The sequence below is a fragment of the Anabrus simplex genome, chromosome 2 (genome assembly GCF_040414725.1).
Source record: "Anabrus simplex isolate iqAnaSimp1 chromosome 2, ASM4041472v1, whole genome shotgun sequence".
In the NCBI taxonomy this organism is placed as follows: domain Eukaryota; kingdom Metazoa; phylum Arthropoda; class Insecta; order Orthoptera; family Tettigoniidae; genus Anabrus; species Anabrus simplex.
In genome coordinates this window covers 237,214,483-237,236,005 of record NC_090266.1, presented here as the reverse complement: position 1 = coordinate 237,236,005, position 21,523 = coordinate 237,214,483, and the positions used below count along the sequence as shown (strand labels likewise).

The following is a 21,523-nucleotide window of genomic DNA, read 5'->3' as shown; positions in this document are numbered from 1 at the left end:
TGATGTGTGTTTCTACTGAGGAGATTTTTATTTTAGCAGCCTGTTTGGGTTGATTTTATTGGTGTTTGTCCATGTCACTACGGTTGTTGCTGTAGACGAGACTTTTGTATCGCAACGCTTAGTTTAGACTTGTCTTTTGTGATATGACCGCACTGAGGATTATTTGTGTCATGTAATCTTTTTCACAGACCAACGTTGAGTTATGTGTTGAAGGTTAAAGCCTACTCTGTTATTTTCTTGAATTTTGCATCATGTAATTTATTTCAGGAAACCACGTTGATTTATGCGTGATGTTCTAAGGTCCACCAGATGATTGTTTTGTGTCATATAATATATTTCAGGAACCTACGTTGAATAGGAAGTGATTGCTCCAAGTGTAAAATTTATTTCATTAATATTTTCCATCGAGACTGTGTGTGAGTGATAAATTTTCTTGGTGATGCCTGGAAAATATGACATGTTTTTATTCTTTGATGTGTGTATATTGTGACATTTATGTGATTTTTATTGCTGTGTGGTTCCAATCCACAGTTGTTTCTTATTTTTCTCTTCATGAGTATACTCATTATTGAGGTGTATATATTGGTAGGATGTTTTACCACCCAGCATAGTTTTATTGTGTACAGTTAGGTAAGTTATTTTCACCTCTGCATTAAAACACATCTTTTCTTTAAGGTTAGAGACCCCCACTGCAATGCAACGTGTGCAGAAAAGGGGAAATACTTGTGTAAAGAGGAAAGAATTAACAAACCAGCCAGAAGTGTGGTGCGAACATGCGGGCTACAGTGTTAAAGTGCTAAAGTTTAGAAAATTTCTTACTAAATGTTATGTATGTGTGTCGGCTCACACTTGTAAAAATGTAATATATTTTTGGTCCTGAAGATGAACTCTATAAGCATCGAGAAAGATCGGAGTCATATATCTTTTTGTCATATTTGATGAATCTTGCTATATATATATCTTTGTATTTTCTTGTTTATTTTAATATACATGTTTTCCTCTTAAACTGACGTCATGCCTTGCTATTAGATGACCTTGTCTAGTCCATCTATGGTATATAAAATAACATGTCCTGCCTGACTGAGCCAAAACTACTGGACATACAGAGATTAAATTTTTGGGATACATTTATATTAGGGAGTAGGTGCTCGCTAAAGGAGGATTTTGGATATTTGGATATTCCATTGCTACAGGGGTGAAAAGGGGGGTGCATGTTTAAAATGAGAATATGTATATCACTAAAACTTTAAAGTTTACAGATGTAAAAATTGGAAACACGTACTGTTTTGTTTTCAGAAAATCCCCTTAAGGGGGGTGAAAAATGGGGAAAAATGGGTTGAACACCTTTTATGAGGAGACTTACATCTCAAAAACTGAAGATGGTACAGACACGAAAATTGGTATTTGGAATCTCCTTTTAAACTAAAGAAATGCGTATTTTTGTGTTTTTGGATAATCCGATGAATAGGGGGTGAACAGGATTGACAAACGGGGTGAATTTTCAAAAAGACTATATCTGCAAATTATCTCAGACAGGTAACATATTACAGATTTGAAAACTGGTATTTGGAATTTCCTGTGAAAGTAAAGAAATATAAATATTTTTTTTCAGAAAATCCACTTAAGGGGAACTGAAAAAGGGGTGAATTTTTAAAATGAGCATATCTACAGTATATCTCAAAACCTAACATGTTGCAGATGTGAAAATTGGTATTTGGAATCTCCTTTAAAAATAACGAAACACATATTCTTTTGTTTTTGGAAAAACCCTTAATGTGGGCAGGAGGGGGGAGGTAAAGGAATTGAAAAATTATGGTAGTTGAATTATTTGTATGAATATATATATACCAAGAAATCTAAAGATGTTACAAACTTCAAAACTGGTATTTCGAATCTCCTTTAAAAATAAAGAAACAAGCATTTTGGGAGGGGAGGGATGAAAACAGAGATGAATTCCTTTTATGAACATACATAATGTCAAAAACTGAAGATTTTACAGTCGTGATATTCGTATTTGGAAGCTCTTTTAGAGAAATGGGTAATGTTTGTTTTTGGAAAATTCACTTGAGAAATTTAATCTCAGAACTGAAGATTACAGACATGGAAATTGGTATTAGGAATCTCCTTTAAAAATAAAGAAGCACACATTTTTTGGGTGGGGGGAAACCAACTTAACGGGCAGGGGTTGAATGAAAAAGTTGAATTTTTTTCATGAGGATACTTATATCTCAAAAACTGAAGATGTTACAGATATGGAAATTTGTATTTCGAATTTTCTTTCAAAGTAAAGAAACACGTAATCTTTTGTCTTTGGAAAATCCACTTAAGGAGGGTGAATTAATTGTAAAATTAGTTGAATTCTCTGCATGAGGATACTTATATCTCAAAAACTAAAGATGTTGAAGGCGTGAAAATTAGTATTTGGAATCTCTTTTAAAAATAAATAAACATGCACTTTTGGGGAGGGGGGGAATCAACTTAACGGCTAGGAGGGGGGGGGAGTGAGAAAGGAGCTGAATTACTTTTATGAGTATACTTATATCTCAAAAACTGAAGATGTTACAGACGTGAAAATTAGTACTTGGAATCTCCTTTAAAATTAAAGAAACATGCATTTTTTCTTCGGAAAATCGATGCAAGTGGTATGGGGTTGAAAATAAGCAAATAAGGAGTTGAAATATGTTTATGAGGATACATTATCTTAAGAACTGAAGCTGTTACAGATGTGAAAGTTGCTATTTTGGATTCCCTTTCAAAATAAAGAAACATGTATTTTTTTGTTTTCCGAAAGTGCACTTACGGCAGGAGAGGGGTGGGAAGAAGTGAAAAAGAAGAAGTTGAATTGTTCTTATGAGTATACATTTCTCTTAAAAACAGAAGATGTTGCAGACATGAAAATTGGTATATGGAATCCCCTTTAAAAATAAAGAAACATGTATTACTATTTCAGAAAATACACTTAGATGGGGTGGGGGTGGGTCTATGTCGCATGGTCGTCTTAGCCCCAACATGGTTTACAAAGAATTTCTGGGGTAATTGAAACTCAATTTTTGGGTGATTTTTTATACTTTAGGAATTTTAGATAGTGTCTTAGTACAATGCCGAGGAACAATTACTTTGATCAAATTACAAAATCCATGTGAGCGAAGCCACGGGTAATTGCTAGTATTAGATATATGTTCCCCATAAAATCCAGGGTGTAATTTTTAAAGTTATTTTTCATAGTTCGAACTGAGCATGCCTAGGAGTGGCTGACTAGTCTAGAGCAGATTACCTTGATGATAGGAAATGGGGAAAATATGATACCTTGGATCTTTCAAAATGTTCTCATAATTTTTATATTAGTTAGTGACTTTTAGTGTTTCAAATGAATTGCCGTTTACTTTACAAAATAATTCATTCTTAAAATTCTCATTGTTAAGCCTTGACATCTTGGGGGGACATAAATGTTTGTATTTGTATAAAAGACATTCTAAAGGGGCAATTGGAGGAATACCTGGATTCAATTTTAAGATGGATGGATATTGTAGGATAAGTCTGATGTCTTTGAAAGTACTAGAGAAGTAAAAGAAGTACCTCTTCCAGCACTGATAATGCTATTGGTTATTCTGTAGTAGAACTTAGGGTTACCTTCATAATCAATTAATTTTTTTCCCATTTATGCTTCCATGTGATGTACATCGGTTACTAGTATGTAAAGATTATGATTTTATTTCCAGAAATAAACTATGATCAAAAGTTAGGTACATTTTTTAAAAAGTAATAATTACAAGTAAAAAAATTATAAAAAATTATTTGTTACAAGTAATTAAATTACTTTTACTCAATTACAGTACATCCCAATGCTGGTTAAAAGAAGTGAGAGCTGTGTGTAGGTGGGAGGAGAGAAGATGATGGTTCTTGTTGTTTAAAGAGGTGAGAAGATAGCATGGTTCAAGTTAGACAGTGGTCCTAGGCAAGAGATGTGCTCCTTCACCTCTATTGTTTATTACAGCAATGGACTTTATAATGTAGCTGGAAGGATTAGAGAAAAGAAATTGAAAGCAATGCTGCTTGCAGACAATCTGATGATATAGGGTGATAGTAGAGAAGAAGTACAAGAACATTTGGATGATCAGTCTCCATTAATGGAATTAAGTTCTCACCAAAGAAAAGTGAAGTAACCATCATAATACAAAATAAGAATACACAACATATTATGGAAACACCAATCAAATATCATGAATCTGCATTTAGTGCTGTTGCCCAGGTGGAAAATTGCTTATCAATTGTTTACATAGTCTTTTCTTAAACATAATGCATACTTAAAATGCATTCTTAAAATGGATATTGTAGGATATGTTTGAAATCTTTGGAAGTACTAGATAAATAAAAAAGTACCTTATGACTGAAATCAATCAATCAATCAATCAATCAATCAATCAATCAATCAATCAATCAATCAATCAATCAATCAATCAATCAATCAATCAATCAATCAATCAATCAATCAATCAATCAATCAATCAATCAATCACCACTGATCTGCATTTAGGGCAGTCGCCCAGCTGACGGATTCCCTATCTGTTGTTTACCTAGTCTTTTCTTAAATAATTGCAAAGAATTTGGAAATTTATTGAACATAATTATTCCAATCCCTAACTCCTCTTCCTATAAGTGAATATTTGCCCCAATTTGTTCTCTTGAATTCTAACTTTATCTTCATATTGTGATCATTCCTACTTTTAAAAACACCGCTCAAAACATGTTCATCTCTAATGCCATTTCATGCCTTCTCTCCACTGATAGCTCGTAACATACCACTTAGACATAAATATCTCAAGGATAATTTAATAAAACCACCTATTCAATACATTCCATGTTTAATGTGGTTTGAATCTACATGAATTTATAAAGACTTATCAGGTACATGTTTCAGCCTTTTTGGGCATCTTCAGCCTGTGGACCAACCTTAAGGTGAAAGTCCGGGACCTTATTTAACCATATACAGTATGAAATATGAATGCTGATGTTACTCAGTGATAACCTCTTAAAATTAACATGCCATAACAATATTTTTAAAAATGTGAACAATACATAAAAGCGAGTGACATAAATTGATGGTGTTATTAACACAATTAAAACTTGTCAGTTTTATTCTATCTAATTTTTAAAAATCCCCAAAACTAAAATGGATCTTCTTCATCTAACATGAGGAGGTAAAGAGTATATTAATCCAGGGGCTCATTTGACCCACATATATCGTTTACTTATACTTGACGAAACCAATGTTGAAATGTGTTGTCAACCACAAGTGGAGACTTAAAACCGATTGTTATATGTACTGGATACGATTGTTTAACACTACATTAAATTTTGTTGTGAATGAAAATATAAGCGTCTTGGTTTCCCGTCATATGTGATGACAATTAATTGTGAAGAATACAATCTTAGGCTGCTTCTTAGTTTTTAGGCTGCTGCATAATTGGGAAGGAATGTCCTAGATATTTAAATACAGTCTAGTATGAATAATCATTCCCACTGATATGTTACTTGGCCTTGGGAGGGATCTTGAGATTATCTGTAATGAAGTTAAAGAAAGAAATTTTAATTGACAATTTAGAGCATGCGTTGTGACAAAAACCAATTAATATAATATGCCATAAATGTAAAGTGACTTACTCATTCAATTCATACTAGGTGGATCTGTCTGTTCCGGCAGTGCCTGTATGACTAACTTTTCTACTCCTGGTGTTATATCGATGCGGTAGTGGAGGGGCAGGGCATGGAGGGAGAGAGGGGGTAGGCTGATCTTTGGAGGTATACGCTATTGCTGGAGGGGAGTTTCTAGAAGTGGCGTGAGCGGGCTTAACATTTAGCGTGGTGGGTGAAACATTTGAGTGTGGAGATATAAATAAATGAGGGATTTTGTTCTGATTTGAATTCATGATATAAATTAATTCAGGTGTTAATTCGTACAAAAGATTTTAAATTTCATTGACATAGTTAAGATTTTTATTTTTATTATAGGCCTGATCCAAAAGATGTATAAATTTTCCAGTTCGTTCATTAATTTCCCTTTACCTACACTTCTAATGATAGTAAGATCTTTCTCTATAGATGTAAAGTGATGTCCCATTTCTCTCATATGCTGGCTCATCGCTGAGTACTTTATATGTTTTTGAGCATTATAATGTTCCAAATATCTCGCGTAAATGCTCCGCCCAGTTTGACATATAAAAAAAAAAAAACACATTGTGTACATGTTGGTCTATATACGTAGAGCTTGAATAATAACTTGAATAATAATGAATTGATATGGTTAATTGTTCAATTAATAAAATCAAAATTAAATTGTCCACTAATCTCGTCCTGGACAAACCTAAAGAACTAGTTTCACCACATTTACATATAATAATCCAGCCGTCCATCAGATCGCAATTACTTTAAAGAAGCACGATATTAATACAGCCTTCAGGACAGTTAATACTAATCAAAACATATTTTTTAACCACAATAAGGTCAATTATAATAGCAATCTGATGTTGGATGATACCTAATACAGCCTGACTGAGGCAATGAGAACTAGGATTCCCTTCCTCAAATCACCCACCTTAGCATGTACCCCATTGCATATACAGAGTAATAAATGTAGGGAAAAATTTAAATATAATTAATAATAATATGTCCTTCTGGCATTCGGCTGTGCGGACACCTGCAGGTGAATACTACTGCTGATTACATGGTGCTCCCACTCGACTGGACTCTTGGGATTACCATCGGGCTTTCAAGCTTAATCGCACATGTAAGAGGCCCAGCCCCAAGCAACACAAACATTAAAACATTTTGATTCAGTCTACAACTAACCCTCAAGAAAAAATAAGAGGGGACCGATGACTATATGACCTTTTCAGTTGCCTGCTATATTTCTACAAAATAGAACTCAGAGAATTAGAGTAGGCGAAGCTTTATCTGACAATGTAATAACTAAGAGGGGAATTCCTCAAGGCAGTATTATTGGGCCTTTATGTTTTCTTATATATATATAAAAATGATATGTGTAAAGAAGTGGAATCAGAGATAAGGCATTTTTCAGATGATGATATTCTGTATAGAGTAATAAATTTCAAGATCGTGAGCAACTGAAAAATGACCTCAATAATGTTGTGAGATGTGCAGTAGGCAATGGTATGATGATAAACACGGTTAAAAGTCAGGTTGTGAGTTTCACAAATAAGAAAAGTCCTCTCAGTTTTAATTAGGTACTGCTTTCAAGGGGTGTAAGTTCCTAGGTGTTAATGTAAGGAAAGATCATCATTGGGATAATCACATAACTGGGATTGTAAAAAAAGGGTACTGATCTCTGCACATGGTTATGAGGGTGTGTTTAGGGGTTGTAGTAAGGATGTAAAGGAGAGGGCATATCAGTCTCTGGTAAGGCCCCAAAGAGAGTATGGTTCCAATGTATGCGAACCTCACCAGGATTACTTGATTCAAGAAATGGAAAAAATCCAAAGATAAGCCACTCGATTTGTGCTGGGTTATCTCCGACAAAAGAGTAGCGTTACAAAAATGTTGCAAAGTTTGGGCTGGGAAGACATGAGAGAAAGGAGGTGAGCTGCTCATCTAAGTGGCATGTTCTGCACTGTCAGTGGAGAGATGGCGTGGAATGACATTTGTAGATGAATGACTTTGGGTGGTGTCTTTAAAAGTAGGAAAGATCTCAATATGAAGATAAAGTTAGAATTCAAGATGACAACTTAGGGTAAATATTTATTAATAGGAAGAGGAGTTAGGGATTGGAATAACTTATCAAGGGAGATGTTTAATAAATTTCCAATTTCTTTGGAATCATTTAAGATAAGGCTAGGAAAACAACAGATAGGGAATCTGCCACATGGGCAACTGCCCTAAATACAGATCAGTATTGAATGTTTGCTTAAAAGGTAAAGACTAAACTATCTTCAACTTATCACAGGTATTTCAATGGTTGCTGAGGCCATGCTGACTCATTTTTAGTTTTGGCTGAGGTTGTAAGTAAATATCTATTTTCACTTAAAATATCAGTTAATAGTAAATATTCCTCTAAGATTTTGCAATGAAGTCTACAAGGACTAAATTATCCTACCTTACAGATCTCTGTAGCTGCATAATATTTTTCTGGAGGTGGTGGCACTGGTGGTGGTTTGGGAAAGAAATGCATTGGTGCCATTGTTCTTACTGGAGTCACTGGCGGTCCTGTGAATGGTGGGGGTGGAGTGTAACTGACGTTTATATGTGGCACTGCATACTCCTGAGACACGATATCAGGAACATCTGAAATAACATTCCAAATGTAATTCTTTATAATACTAATTAAACTAAACATTTCCAAAAATGTGAACAAAGTTAAGATCATGCATCTTCCAGAGACAATATTAAGCCTATACTGGAAATAATCAGTCATTCAATAATATTGTTCAGTGTGGTTGTAGGTATGAATTATACCTATTAGTTAATATAGCTAAGTGAAACATAACACAGTTTAAATATTTAAAATATCAACTGGGCTTTGAGGAAAATCAGCTTACTCCTTATTTACTCTGATTCAGTTTCAAGTACTATGTTTTGCTGAGTGATGCCTTGTTTATACATTGGTCCCTCAATGTGCTATCAAATTCTGACCACAAAATTGGGTCTTCTATCCCATCAGGATCAGTAACCTCTCCTCTATTCAGTGTATTATCATTTACTTCTTTTCCTTGATATAGTTGATCAATGTGTTACTGTCATTGTTCTGGATTGTCATCTTTCCCCAGCAAGGGTTTTTCCACAGAAGCTCCTAATATTTATGGACTTACTTTCCCTTTCTCCAAACCTATCTTTGATTCCTCCTATATGCAGCATCGAGTGTTGAGGATAACACACAGCACACTAAGCACTAGTGTCGTGCAAAACACGCTCTATGCTCGGTTCATATTTGGCGAGTATGGCTATGACCGAGCCTCACTTCTCACAGGCGAGGCGAGCTATGTTCGTTAGAACTTGCCCCTTCATACTCGCTCCTTCACGCGCTGTCTCAGGCACAGGTGGACGTGCTAGCTTCTCCTCGTTCTTGTTTAGCCATACTCTGTTGTTTGTCTCGCGCACCTTTATCTATGGAAACATTCGCTTTTGCCTCAATGGTGGACTTATGACTGAGCATGTAACTGTCAATAATTAAACTCTTATTTTTAGACTGTGATTCTACAATATACTGAACTCGGGTGGCCTCGTGTATATATATAGGTAAGCAATACTGGAAAATAATGTAATTATCGCTCCAGTCAGAGAAATGGTTAATGAATTTCACATGCTACCACGTGTATTCCTCCTGCTTAAAAACAGACTGTAACATCGTATAGAGACTATTCCACGTAGTGATTACTTCTTCCTGTACCGTTGTTTGAAGCTGGGCAGCAAGACCCCTTTTTTCAGGTACTTCACAACTGCCTTTGTGGCGTTCATTGTGTTTGCAGTTACTGGAGCATCTTTCATAAGAAATCTCGTGTCATCGAATATGTGCGCAAGTGCTGTATTTATGCAGTGAGCATCACAAGGCACACGTCTATGTTCTTCGAAAGCTGTCTTTATGTTTGAACCCTGATCTGTTACAAAAAACATATCTTCATAATAACACTGAGGAATGTTTAACTCGGACATTATTTCGTGAACTTCCTCAATTATACTTGCACTTGTTTTCTTTGTACTTGGAAATTTTGTAGTAAAAAACACATTACTGATCAGCATCCACTCTCTGTCTATATATTGCGTAGTCAGCGTCAGATAATGGGTTTGGTTGTATTGGTCAGTCCATATATCAACAGTAGCCGAGCAACATTTGTCGTGTATAGCAGAAATAATCAGCAGCATTATTTCGCTTCGTATTTCATCTGCCTTTGCTTGGACGTTTCTCCTGATGGTGGAAGGATGTGGTAACACATCAACAGTATCTACTTTTCCAAAATTAGCACCCATATTAATCAGTTCTTGCCTTAATTCTTTAATGCATTCTCCGGCAACAGTGTTAAACGGTCGGAAATCTTTGGCACACATGAAATCACACCCGCTATTTATGGTTTGCTTTGTAATGCCGGGCAATACTTGGAGAGAAAAGCCAGCATTGAATTTGCAAACGTGTTTCTTTTTAAATGAGTTGTACCGGGTTTATATGTTAACAGTGCATTGCACATTTCACAGGAAACATACCATGTCTGCTGACTATTTGCAATGACTACAAGCAGGAACTTCTTCCAAACATCAGAACTGGGCCCATTTCTCTTGATTAGTTTATATTCACTGCTTTGAATTTTAGTCATAATGCAGTCCGTCGATTCACGTGCCATGGTGAACTTCAGCTCAAAACAAAAGGGTAAGTCAACCATTCCTTCGCCTTTTTATAGCTCCGAATTCCCGGGCTTTGCTGTATGTAAACAAGGGATTCTCTATATCTGGAGAAAACTACATTGCTTGCAACATCAGTAAGGCAAGCAAGGCCATCCTCCCTAGTCAGGAAGCTTCGCTCCGAACATGACCTGTCGAACGAATTGGAGCAAACTCGGGCATTTTACCTTACACGCTCCACTCATGCGTGATACTGGTTGTATATGCAGCTAGGCACATGATGTTCTGTCTTGGTTACCCGCCTCAAGTTCAAACAATGCATGATACTACTAAGCACATCTATATATATAAAATAACTTGTCCTGACTGACTGACTGACTGACTGACTGACTGACTGACTGACTGATTCATCATCGCAGAGCCAAAACTACTGGACGTAACGAAATGAAATTTTGGGGATATATTCATATTAAGATGTAGGTGCTCGCTAAGAGAGGATTTTTGGATATTCCTTCGCTAAGGGGGTGAAAAGAGGGGTGAAATTTTAAAATGAGTGTGTCTATATCTCGAAAGTTTAAAAGTTTACAGATGTAAAAATTGGTATTTAGAATCTTCTTTAAAAATAAGGAAACACGTATTTTTTTGTTTTCAGAAAATCCCAATAGGAGGGGTGAAAAGGGGTGAAAATGGGGAAAATGGGTTGAATGCCCTTAATCAGTATACCAGTACTTATATCTCAGAAACTGAAGATATTACAGACCTGAAAATTGGTACTTTTGATCTCTTTTAAAAATAAAGAAACACGTATTTTTTTGTTTTTGAAAAATCCAATTAATGGGAGGGTGAAAATGGGGTGAATTTTTAAAATGAGTGAATCTATATCTCCAAACTTTTAAAGTTTGCAGATGTAAAAATTGGTATTTAGAATCTTCATTAAACATAAAGAAACATGTATTTTTTTGTTTTCGGAAAATCGCAATAGGAGGGGTGAAAAGGGGTGAAAAAGGGGTCGAAAGCCTTTGATGAGGCTACATATATTTCAGAAACTGAAGATATTACAGACCTGAAAATTGGTGTTTGGGATCTCCTTTAAAATAAAGAAACACGTATTTTTTTTTGTTTTTGGAAAATCCAATTAATGGGGGGGTGAAAAGGGGGTGATTTTTTAAAATGAGTGTATCTATATCTCAAAACTGTTACAGTTTATAGATGTAAAAATTGATATTTAGAATCTCCTTTAAAAATAAAGAAACATGTATTCTTTTGTTTTCGGAAAATCCCAATAGGAAGGGTGTAAAAGGGTGAATAATGGGTTGAATGCCTTTAATGAGGCTACTCATATTTCAGAACCCGAAGATATTACAGATCTGAAAATTGGTATTTGGGATCTACTTTAAATGTAAAGAAACACGCATTTTTTCGTTTTTGGAAAATCCAAATAATGAGGGGTGAAAAGGGCGGTGATTTTTTTAAAATGAATGTGTCTACATCTTAAAACTTTAGAATCTCCTCTAAAAATAAAGGAACACGTATTTTTTTGTTTCCTGTAAATCCCAATAGGAGGGGTGTAAAAGGGTAAAAAATGGGTTGAATTCCTTTAATGAGGATACATATATCTCAGAAACGGAAGATATTACAGAACTGAAAATTTGTATATGGGATCTCCTTTAAAAATAAAGAAACACGTGTTTTTTTAGTTTTTGGAAAATCCTATTAATGGCGGTTAAACAGAAGTGACAAATTGGGGTGAATTTTTTGAAAGATTATCTTGGGAACGTAAAATGTTACAGATGTAAAAAGTGGGTGTTTGGAATCTCCTGTAAATGTAAAGATACATAGGTGATTTGTTTTTGGAAACTCCACTTAAGGGGAACCCAAAAGGGGTGAAATTTTAAAATGAGAATTTTTACAGTATATCTAAAAAACTTAACATGTTACAGAAGTGAAAAATGGTATTTTTATCTCTATTAAACATAAAGAAACGTGTATTTTTAATTTTCGGAAATACCACTTGGGTGGAGGGGGGGGTGAAAGTGACTGAAAATGGTGTTGAATTCTTTTAATTAGGCTACTGATATCTTAAAAATGAAGATGTTACAGACGTGAAATTTGATATTTGCAATCTGCTTTAAAAGTAAAGAAACACGTATTCTCGGAAAATCCAATGAAGCGGGGGGAGGGGGGTGAAAGAATTGAAAAATTAATTGACTTTAATTGTATGAGAATATATACATCTAATAAAAACTAAAGTTGTTACAGACGTGAAAATTCGTATTTGGATCTCCTTTAAAAACAAGGAAAAACGCGTTTTGGGGCGGAAGGCATCTTGGGGGGCGGGAGTGTAAAGGAGTTGAATTCCTTTCATGAGGACACATAAATCAAAAACTGAAGAAGTAAGAGTCGTGATAATTGGTATTTAGAAGATCCTTCACTATTAAAGAAACAAGTATTTTTTGCGGGAAAATTCACTTAGGGGGGGGGGGGGGAGTAGTTTGAAATGAAGTGACAAAAGTAAATTATATTTATGGGGATACTTATATCTCAAAACTGAAGGTAATAGACGTGAACATTGGTGTTTGGAATCTCCCTTAAACATAAAGAAACACGCCTTATTTTAATTTTTTTTTTGGGGGGGGGGTGGCAGTAAAAACTAACGGCGGTGGGGTGTAAAAGGAGGTGAGGCCAATTGATTTTACTGTTCTTAATGTACTTATAAGGATCCTCCGTTGCTCAGGCGGCAGCGCGCCGGCCTCTCACAGCTGGGTTCCGTGGTTCAAATCCTGGTCACTCCATGTGACATTCGTGCTGGACAAAACGGAGGCGGAACAGGTTTTTCTCCGGATACTCCGGTTTTCCCTGTCATCATTCATCCCAGCAACACATAATAGTAATAATAATAATAATAATAATAATAATAATAATAATAATAATAATAATAATAAGAAGAAGAAGAAGAATAACATTAATAATAATAATAATAATAATAATAATAATAATAATAATAATAATAATAATAATGTTCCGGACCGTCGTCAAATGTGCGGACCGCGCTGGAAACGGCTCCTGGACGGGTAATGACTAAGAATGCAGCCGGCCGCGGGTTCAGTGCAGCCAAGGCTCCCAATAAGACACCACGCCGGATCTCCTGAAGGATTTTATCCAGATTAAAAATGATTATAGGAATATACGGTATGTCAAAGATTTACGGACCCAACTGACCGGTAAGAATACCTGAGCCTAGCCCGGGAAGTACGAAATCGATTGCTGGAAAGGAAGATTGAAAAATGGGAGGAAACGTGCCGTAATCTAATAGAAAACGAGTCAGATCGGGAATTTTGGTGGATTCTCGCTGAAAACGTGTCAGATCGCGAATTTCGGCGGATTATATATCTAAAACAATAAGCATTCAATTATAATTTCAGTATAATACCGTAGCGAAGCACGGGTACCATGCTAGTATTCAATATATCTATTTCTCCTTAACACATTGGAGACGCAACCTGTAGAAACTACAGGTACACTATTTCATTGCTGCTGACGGAGCTCTGAGAAACTACGGGCACGTTTTCACTGTAGCTAAAACTATTAGCCACCGTTCCAACGAGCTGTAACTTCACTGCTGAATGCGTCTATAAGCATAAAATGTACTATTTATGGGCATAAGTCGAGAGCTCTTCTTTCAAGGCATTGATAACACAGCCAAGTTCCTACATAACCTGAGGCTGCGTCATGACTCTCAACTGTGAAATGAGCAGGAGAGTACGTATGGTACATGCGGACAGGAAGGGTGTGTGCTCAAAAGGCAGGCTTGTTTCTTGTGAATATTTAGCATGTCTAATTCAAGTGTACAAAATTTCGACAACGAATTCATAATGGATGTTCTTATGGAAGACACGAGTTCTGAAAATGAGGATAACAAGTAAACATGATGATTCTGGTGCTTCAGGCAAGTAAATGTAGATAATGAACTAATTTCAAATGGAGTGAAGTGTAACAAAGTTTTATACCACTGGTTCTGTAATACAGTTTTATGCCACTCCACTTCCTAAATATGTGGGTGTTCCCCAATACTGATGACAACCTGCAGCAACTCGATTCCACCCCGTTGTCAAATAACGAACAGTGGGAAAGCACATTACTGGTTGTAAATAAGAACATCAGTGGCAATTGACCAAGTAGGTTAGAATCTGTATCAGTGTATTTCAGTAGATGTGTCCACAATATTAGACAAATTTTGAAATATTAACCCAACTGGCAACCATAGCTACGTCAGATATTTTTTTGTTTGTAAAACTTATCTTCATAAATTTATATTAAAAAATTGCTGCACTATTATGATAATTAAAACTCATTTTTGTATAGAAGAAAGTGTGATCTTTCTAAATATTCCAAAAGTTATTACTATCATTGCTTCCCCTAGCACTGAACAAATTTCAAAAACAATTAAAAACCCTGCGATTTCTGGAGGCTAGCACATTTAAATATGGCCATCTCCAATGTGTTATTCAACATCATTAACACCTGATACATGTAACTGATGTAAGTATGCAAAGCACTAGAATAGTTCTTAGATTCCCTGCTAGATGTCAGACCAGTGTCTAGTCACAGTCCTCAACCCTGGTCGATCTCAGAGGGGATGACCAGTTGATGGGCTTGCTAATGGTAGACCTGTCATCTATCCATAGAATGAGAGTCCACACATTCCTGTCTCATCTAGATCTTCTCCAGATATGCCTTGGTCTCATATCATGTTAAAGAAAAACGTGTCCTACTCTGCACTCTGTCAATCTTCCTTTCAGGTGCTCGACAGTGTGGTAATTCCAGAGATTGGGAAGATACTCCTTCCACCTCTTCAGGATGTCTTCTTGGAGCTAAGTTCCAAGTCTCCCTTCCCTTCTGAGGACTTTGTGGACACTAGATTCTAGACCAGTGGGCAACATTGTCAGTTTTTTTTTTTTTTTTTGGAGAGCCATCTTGAATAATAGGTCAACAAATGAGGGAAAACCAAGTGAGTTGTCCATGCGGTTAGGGCTGTGCAGCTGTGGGCTTATATTTAGGAGAGAGCGGGTTTGGATCCCACTGTTGGCAGCACTGAAGATGGTTTTCTGTGGTTTCCCATTTTTGCATCAGGCAAATGCTGGAGTTGTACCTTAATTAAGGCCACGTCTGCTTCCTTCCCACTCCTAGCCCTTTTATATCCCAGCGTTGCCATAATACCTATCCATGTCAGTGCAACGTACATCAAATTGTTAAAAGAAAAAAGATGAGGGAAACTTCTATCATTGCACGTGTCTCTTCATCAAACTGTGACCTTTCCAACACTCTTCTCAGGCATGATCTGGTTTTTCCAACTATCTTTTCCACCAGCCTCCCAACCAAGCCACCCATGTTGCAATGAACTCTTAGAGGACCTGAATGTAAGCAAAGTGCTGGATCATATGTGGCCTAGTGAACAGATGGGTGAGAATGATTACTTCCTCATTAGCTGCCTGGAATGTCCACAAGTTGTCAGAGTAGATGTTATTCGGTACTCCTCTTCTACTGGAGGAACATTTAAATGTCATTAGAAACTTTTCTTAAAATATGAATTTCATGATAATCCTTATTGACAAACAATCACAATTATAAAAATTGAAGCATCTGCCTCTTCAATACACAATAATATTTGATGTAAGTTATATGCAGATTAAATACATCATGGGACTGGTTTTGACCTGCTAAGGGTAATCATCAGCCATTACAACTAAAATTGACAATTCATGTGGTAGGTTGTATGGAAAACATTTCTGATAGAGCATTCCCTTGTACAAGTCAATAAACTGTATTTTTAGGGAACACATAACTTTTCTGCAAGTAACATAAGTAAAGATTTATATGAATCACCTTCTGAAATAATGTACTTTATGCTGATGTAACAACTCAATAGTTATACTTTTCAACAACTGTAGGCATTTCTTTAGGTCTTGTCTAATTACGTGGCTTACATGATTTCTGGTAGGTGTGCTAGGTACCAACTGATGAGCCCAGCCTAGCACATGGGGGTGAAACACTGGCAAACCAGGAATGAGTTAGCTGGAAAATTTATAATGTCCAATAACGGACTATTTATATTGGTATTATTTTCCCTGGAGTTGTCTAAAACGGAAGATCATATCTGTTGTGCCTCTGGAGGTTCAGAAACCACATTGAGACTCAGGCAAAATCCTCTCTGAGATAACTTGCAGCCGGTTTAATAGAATTCTTGCGAGAATTTTACTTTCAATTGACAAAAGCGATATACCATGGTAGTTCCCACATACATTATGATCGCCTTTTTTGAAGATAGTGATGATGGTAGCATTCTTCAAGTCGTCAGGTACTTCTCTTCTCAAGTTTCCCAAATCAAGAGGATGAGTGTGAAAATGTGCCTTATATTCAAGGTAGTGCATTGGTTAGTGAAATAGTTGATAATACTAATAATTTTCAGGAAGTCGTAAGTACCATTTTGATAAATATCCCAGTAAACAACCCAGAGTTACAATTGCTATGATTGTCACATCAGTGTTAACTAATGATTTTAAATATATCAGATCACTGGAAATTGGGATATGATTGTTATTGCTGACCCTGTTGATAGGAAAACTAAACTTGAATTGCAGCTGAAGCTGACAAGGATTTTAAAGAGACTGTAAGGGTAAATTGTGAATGTTGAAAAGAAGTTCAAGTTCTCTAAAAGGATAAGCAGCCTCCTCTTCTTACCAAATTCACCCTTGCACAAAAACAAACTGGATTTGACCTCAAGATGTTGAAGGCTGATGACTTGTACCTAGAATAAGAACATGTTTTTGATGAATGGCTTGAAGAAAGTGTAATTGAAAGAGTTCCTGACTCAGAGATTGTTAGTGATAGGTGTCATTATCTTCTCATAGACAAATAGTGAAATAAAGTAGTATACTAAAAAAAATGAGACCTGTACTTGATGGATCAGGTTGTGAGAATAATAATTCATCACTGAATATATGTTTGGAGAAAGGGAGATCATTGATAGAACAGATACCACCACTTCTTTCAAGATTCCATCTGAAGCAAGTAGGAGTTGTAAATGACATCAGGTGAGCTTTCTTCTTGATTAGTGTACATGCAAATGATAGGAACTTCCTACAATTTTTATGGAAAGGTAACACTGGAGAGTTGTATTTGGTGTTGGTTGTAGTCCTTATCTGCTAAATGCAATCATCAGAGTTCAGCTCATAAGGGTTCTAGGTAAATGTCTTCTAGGAGTTTCTACATATTCCAAGGCCACAATCAAAGGTCTTTTGGACTGCTTTTATGTTGATAACGTAGTCACTAATCTTAATGGTGGCAGGCTGAGTGGCTCAGACAGTTGAGGCGCTGGCCTTCTGAGCCCAACTTGGCAGTTTCAATCCTGGCTCAGTCCAGTGGTATTTGAAGGGGCTCAAATACGTCAGCTTTGTGTCGGTCGATTTACTGGCACGTAAAAGAACTCCTGCGGGACTAAATTCCGGCACCATATCATCACCGAAAACCTTAAAAGTAGATAGTACAACGTAAAGCCAATAACATTAAAAAGATCTTAATGGTGGGGATCAGCACAAAACATTCGTTCAAGAAGCCAACTCTATCATGGCTGATGGCAAGTTCTAATTATGTGGATGGGAGTTCACAGATACAGATGTATTTACAGAAGCTTGTCTCATTAATGTAGTTGATTTAATCTGTGACAGAAAACACAACACTCTGGCCATAAACTCAGAATCTTTCCAGAACTTTCCAGAGAAAATTACCAAAAAACTATTTCTTCACAGCTCATATGGAGTTTGATCCAATTGGTTTTTCATGTTTTGTGACCTTAGAACCAAAACCTATCTCAAGGGAATTATGGAGTTTAAAATTCAGGTGGGATGAAGATTTGGATCATAGCATTGCCTACAGATTTGCAAAATGGGCAGATGGTGTTGCATGTTTGAGAGGTGTGCAGATCCCACGATGGTTACCTTCTAACAGTGAAACTGCTGAATGGAGTGTGCATATATTTTGTGATGCTAGCAAGGATGCCTACTCTGGAGCTGTGTTTTTTAGGGTGGAGATGCTTCAGAAAGTAAATGTACACTTGATTCCAGCAAAAGCAAGAGTTTTCCATATGAAAAATACAGTCTTGATACCTCATCCACAATTGCTTGCTGCACTGATAGGTGCTAGACTCCATGTATCAATAATTGAATATTTATCCCCTAGTTGTGAATCATATTCTGGAGTGAATCAACACAGTCTTAGCATGTATTAGAAGAGAATATCAGTAGGCTACCTTTCTTGGGGAAGCAGGTAAATGAGACATGGAAGCTGACTCAAGTAGAACAGTGGCATCATGTTCCAGTTATTTGTAACCCTGCTGACCTGCCATTTAGAGGTTGTTCATGGAAAAGGTTGCTTAAGTCATCATTGTTGGAGGGACTTGAATGGTTTCACTGAAATCATAGCAGTTGGCCTTCAGGTGAGTTCAAGTTTGGAGAGAATGTTATTATTCATGAAAGAAAGAGTACTGTTGTTTCTCTATGCTTTGTGCAGAAGCTGATTCTCTTCCTAGTGATTGGTACCTTTTGTACTACAGATATTTTTCAAAGAGTGAGAAAATGATAAGAATGGTTGCTTGGATATATTGGTTTGTAAGCAACTGTAGAGTGGCTGGCTCTGAACATTTTATGAAGAAGACAGGACCCCTTTCTACTGAAGAATTTACATCTGTTGAAATAAGGGCCTTGAAACTAGTTCAGAAGGATGCATTTCCCAATACTATGGACCCCAAAATCTCCAGTCTACAAGCTTTCGAAGATCATGCTGGTCTCCTTCACTTACGACCCAAGATCTCCAATAGACCTGACAGCCATGACTTCCAGTATCCTGTACTTTTACCCACAAATCATTCCTTTGTGTCACAGCTGATTATGGATGTTCATGTCATGATGTAGTTCAAGGTCTGCTTTCGATTATGAGGGAAAGATTCTGGGTGATAGGAGGAAGAAGAACTCTAGGGTCAGCTTTAACAAAAATGTGTCATCTGCAAGTCCCTGGAAGCGTAGTATCCACTCTAACATTCCTAACAGAACGTATAATAGATGCTGCTACCTTTGAAGTCTCAGGTATGGACATTGCTGGACACCTTTATCTGAAAAACTATGAAAAAGCATGGACTTGCTTGTTTACATGTGGAGTCACCTAAGCTGTTCACTTAAAGCTACTCCTAACATTTTACTTCTTTGCAAGCATTTCATTGATTTACCGCAAGGAGAGGACTACCAGTTGTAATTTCTAGTTTAACGGGACTAACTTTTCTGGTAATGAGACAGCCTTCAGTCTAATTAATTGGTCAAATGTACCTGAGTACTGCTCAGTGGAGAGAATAAACTGGAAATTCAACCCACCAACTGCTGCCTGGTAGGGAGGTTGGTGGGAGAAAACATCAGGATGAAAACCTCTCACCCATTCTGAGATGGAAACAGTCCTATGTGACTGTGAGTATGTGGTAAACTCAAGACCTCTGACATGTACAGCTGATAGTTCATATGAACTAGGAGCAATAACCCCTGCCATGTTTCTTCAGGATAACTGCTCTACATCCGTTAACTTTGTGGGAGTGATGTTGGGAATACTGCGTGAGATGTTTTTGTTTATTTTTGAAACTTGGCAACCTCTAAGATCTAGGGGCAGTGTGTTGTTAGTTAAGTAAATATGTTGATGTATGTAATACATTCTGTTATTTTATATGTATTTAATCCTTCCATTTTGTGTAGTGCCAAACAATTAGCACTAACATACCTGTAAATGAAACTATTAAATTTACTGATAAAAATCACACTCACAGAGAAGTAAGCAAGAAAGAAATTAAAAATTTTTATGAATCTTCTCAAATTTGTTCTTGAAAACAGCTACTTCTCTTTCATCAACATAATTTACAAACAGGGTGGTCTATCTATGGGCACACCTACCTCTGGTATTTTGGCTGATAGTTATCTTGAAACTGAAGAAACACCAAGATTAAATAAGCTTCAAGGCATTGTTTTCTGGGCTAGATATGTAGATGATATTTTCACTATATCAGATCATTATTTCACTAATAAGGAAGCCTCACTTCAACATATGAATTCGCTAGATTCGTTCATGAAGTTTGCTCTAGAACCCAGTGTCAATAATTCTATACATTTTTTGGATCATTTAAACACTAGAAACAAGAGCTCTTTTACTTATGGCATTTTCATAAAAACTGATGTATCCACAAAGATGCACACAAAATGCTGTCAGTAAGTACACTTATTTATTTCACCTTAACTTCACATAAACATACACATAACCTAATCAACTGCTGTCACAAACAAAATACACGCATTAACAAACTGCCAACTTTAACAAATGCCTATCACTAAGCCACACAGAGATTGCAACCTTAAAACAATTGACTGCTGACTAGCATGCCTGCCTAAACACAACACGAGGTCACAAATATTTTTTAAAAATGATACTTATTCGTGGCGTCGACCTATGAAGATCTTTTGCCAATACTTTCACCATTTGAGAGGAACCTGTGTGTAAGTGGAATTGCGGAAGTGTGCATACCGTGAAGGCCACTGCGTAGGCTATTTGGTGCCAATGCACTACGAGAGACTTTATCTCATTATCCAAAAACAGATGCCTGCCTGGCCATCAGATGATATAGATGTTGATTCCCATATAGGGAACTTGAAATATTTGTCCCGAATGAGTAAATTTATAATACCGATATAAATGGTCCATTATCAGACATTATAAATTTTCCAGCTAACTCATTCCTGGTTGCCAGCATTTCGCCCGAGTGTACTAAGCCATGCGTCTTGGTTGGTGTGCTATTTACCAACTGATGAGCCCAACTTAGCAAACTCGGGTGAAACGCTGGCAACCAAAAATGAATTAGCTGGAAAATTTATAATGTCCTATAATGGACCATTTATATTGGTATTAAGTGGTATGTTCCGAGGTGTCAGTGGAGAGATGGCGTGGAATGACATCAGTAGATGAATAAGTTTGAATGGTGTCTTTAAAAGTAGGAAAGATCACAATATGAAGATGAAGTTGGAATTCAAGAGGACAAATTGGGGCAAATATTTGTTTATAGGAATGGGAGTTAGGGATTGGAATAACTTACCAAGGGAGA

At 36.5% G+C, this 21,523-nt stretch overlaps 1 protein-coding gene across 2 annotated transcripts in view; it reads right to left on the bottom strand.

The window, feature by feature from the left end:
* Ddr (discoidin domain-containing receptor 2) overlaps positions 1 to 21,523 on the bottom strand; it is a 2,443,951-nt gene that overhangs the window by 133,891 nt on the left and 2,288,537 nt on the right. For both annotated transcript variants that reach the window (XM_067140519.2, XM_067140518.2), the window contains one exon: positions 8,108 to 8,295. In XM_067140519.2, the coding sequence (XP_066996620.1) occupies positions 8,108 to 8,295 (188 nt within the window). The remainder of the gene's footprint in view (positions 1 to 8,107; positions 8,296 to 21,523) is intronic.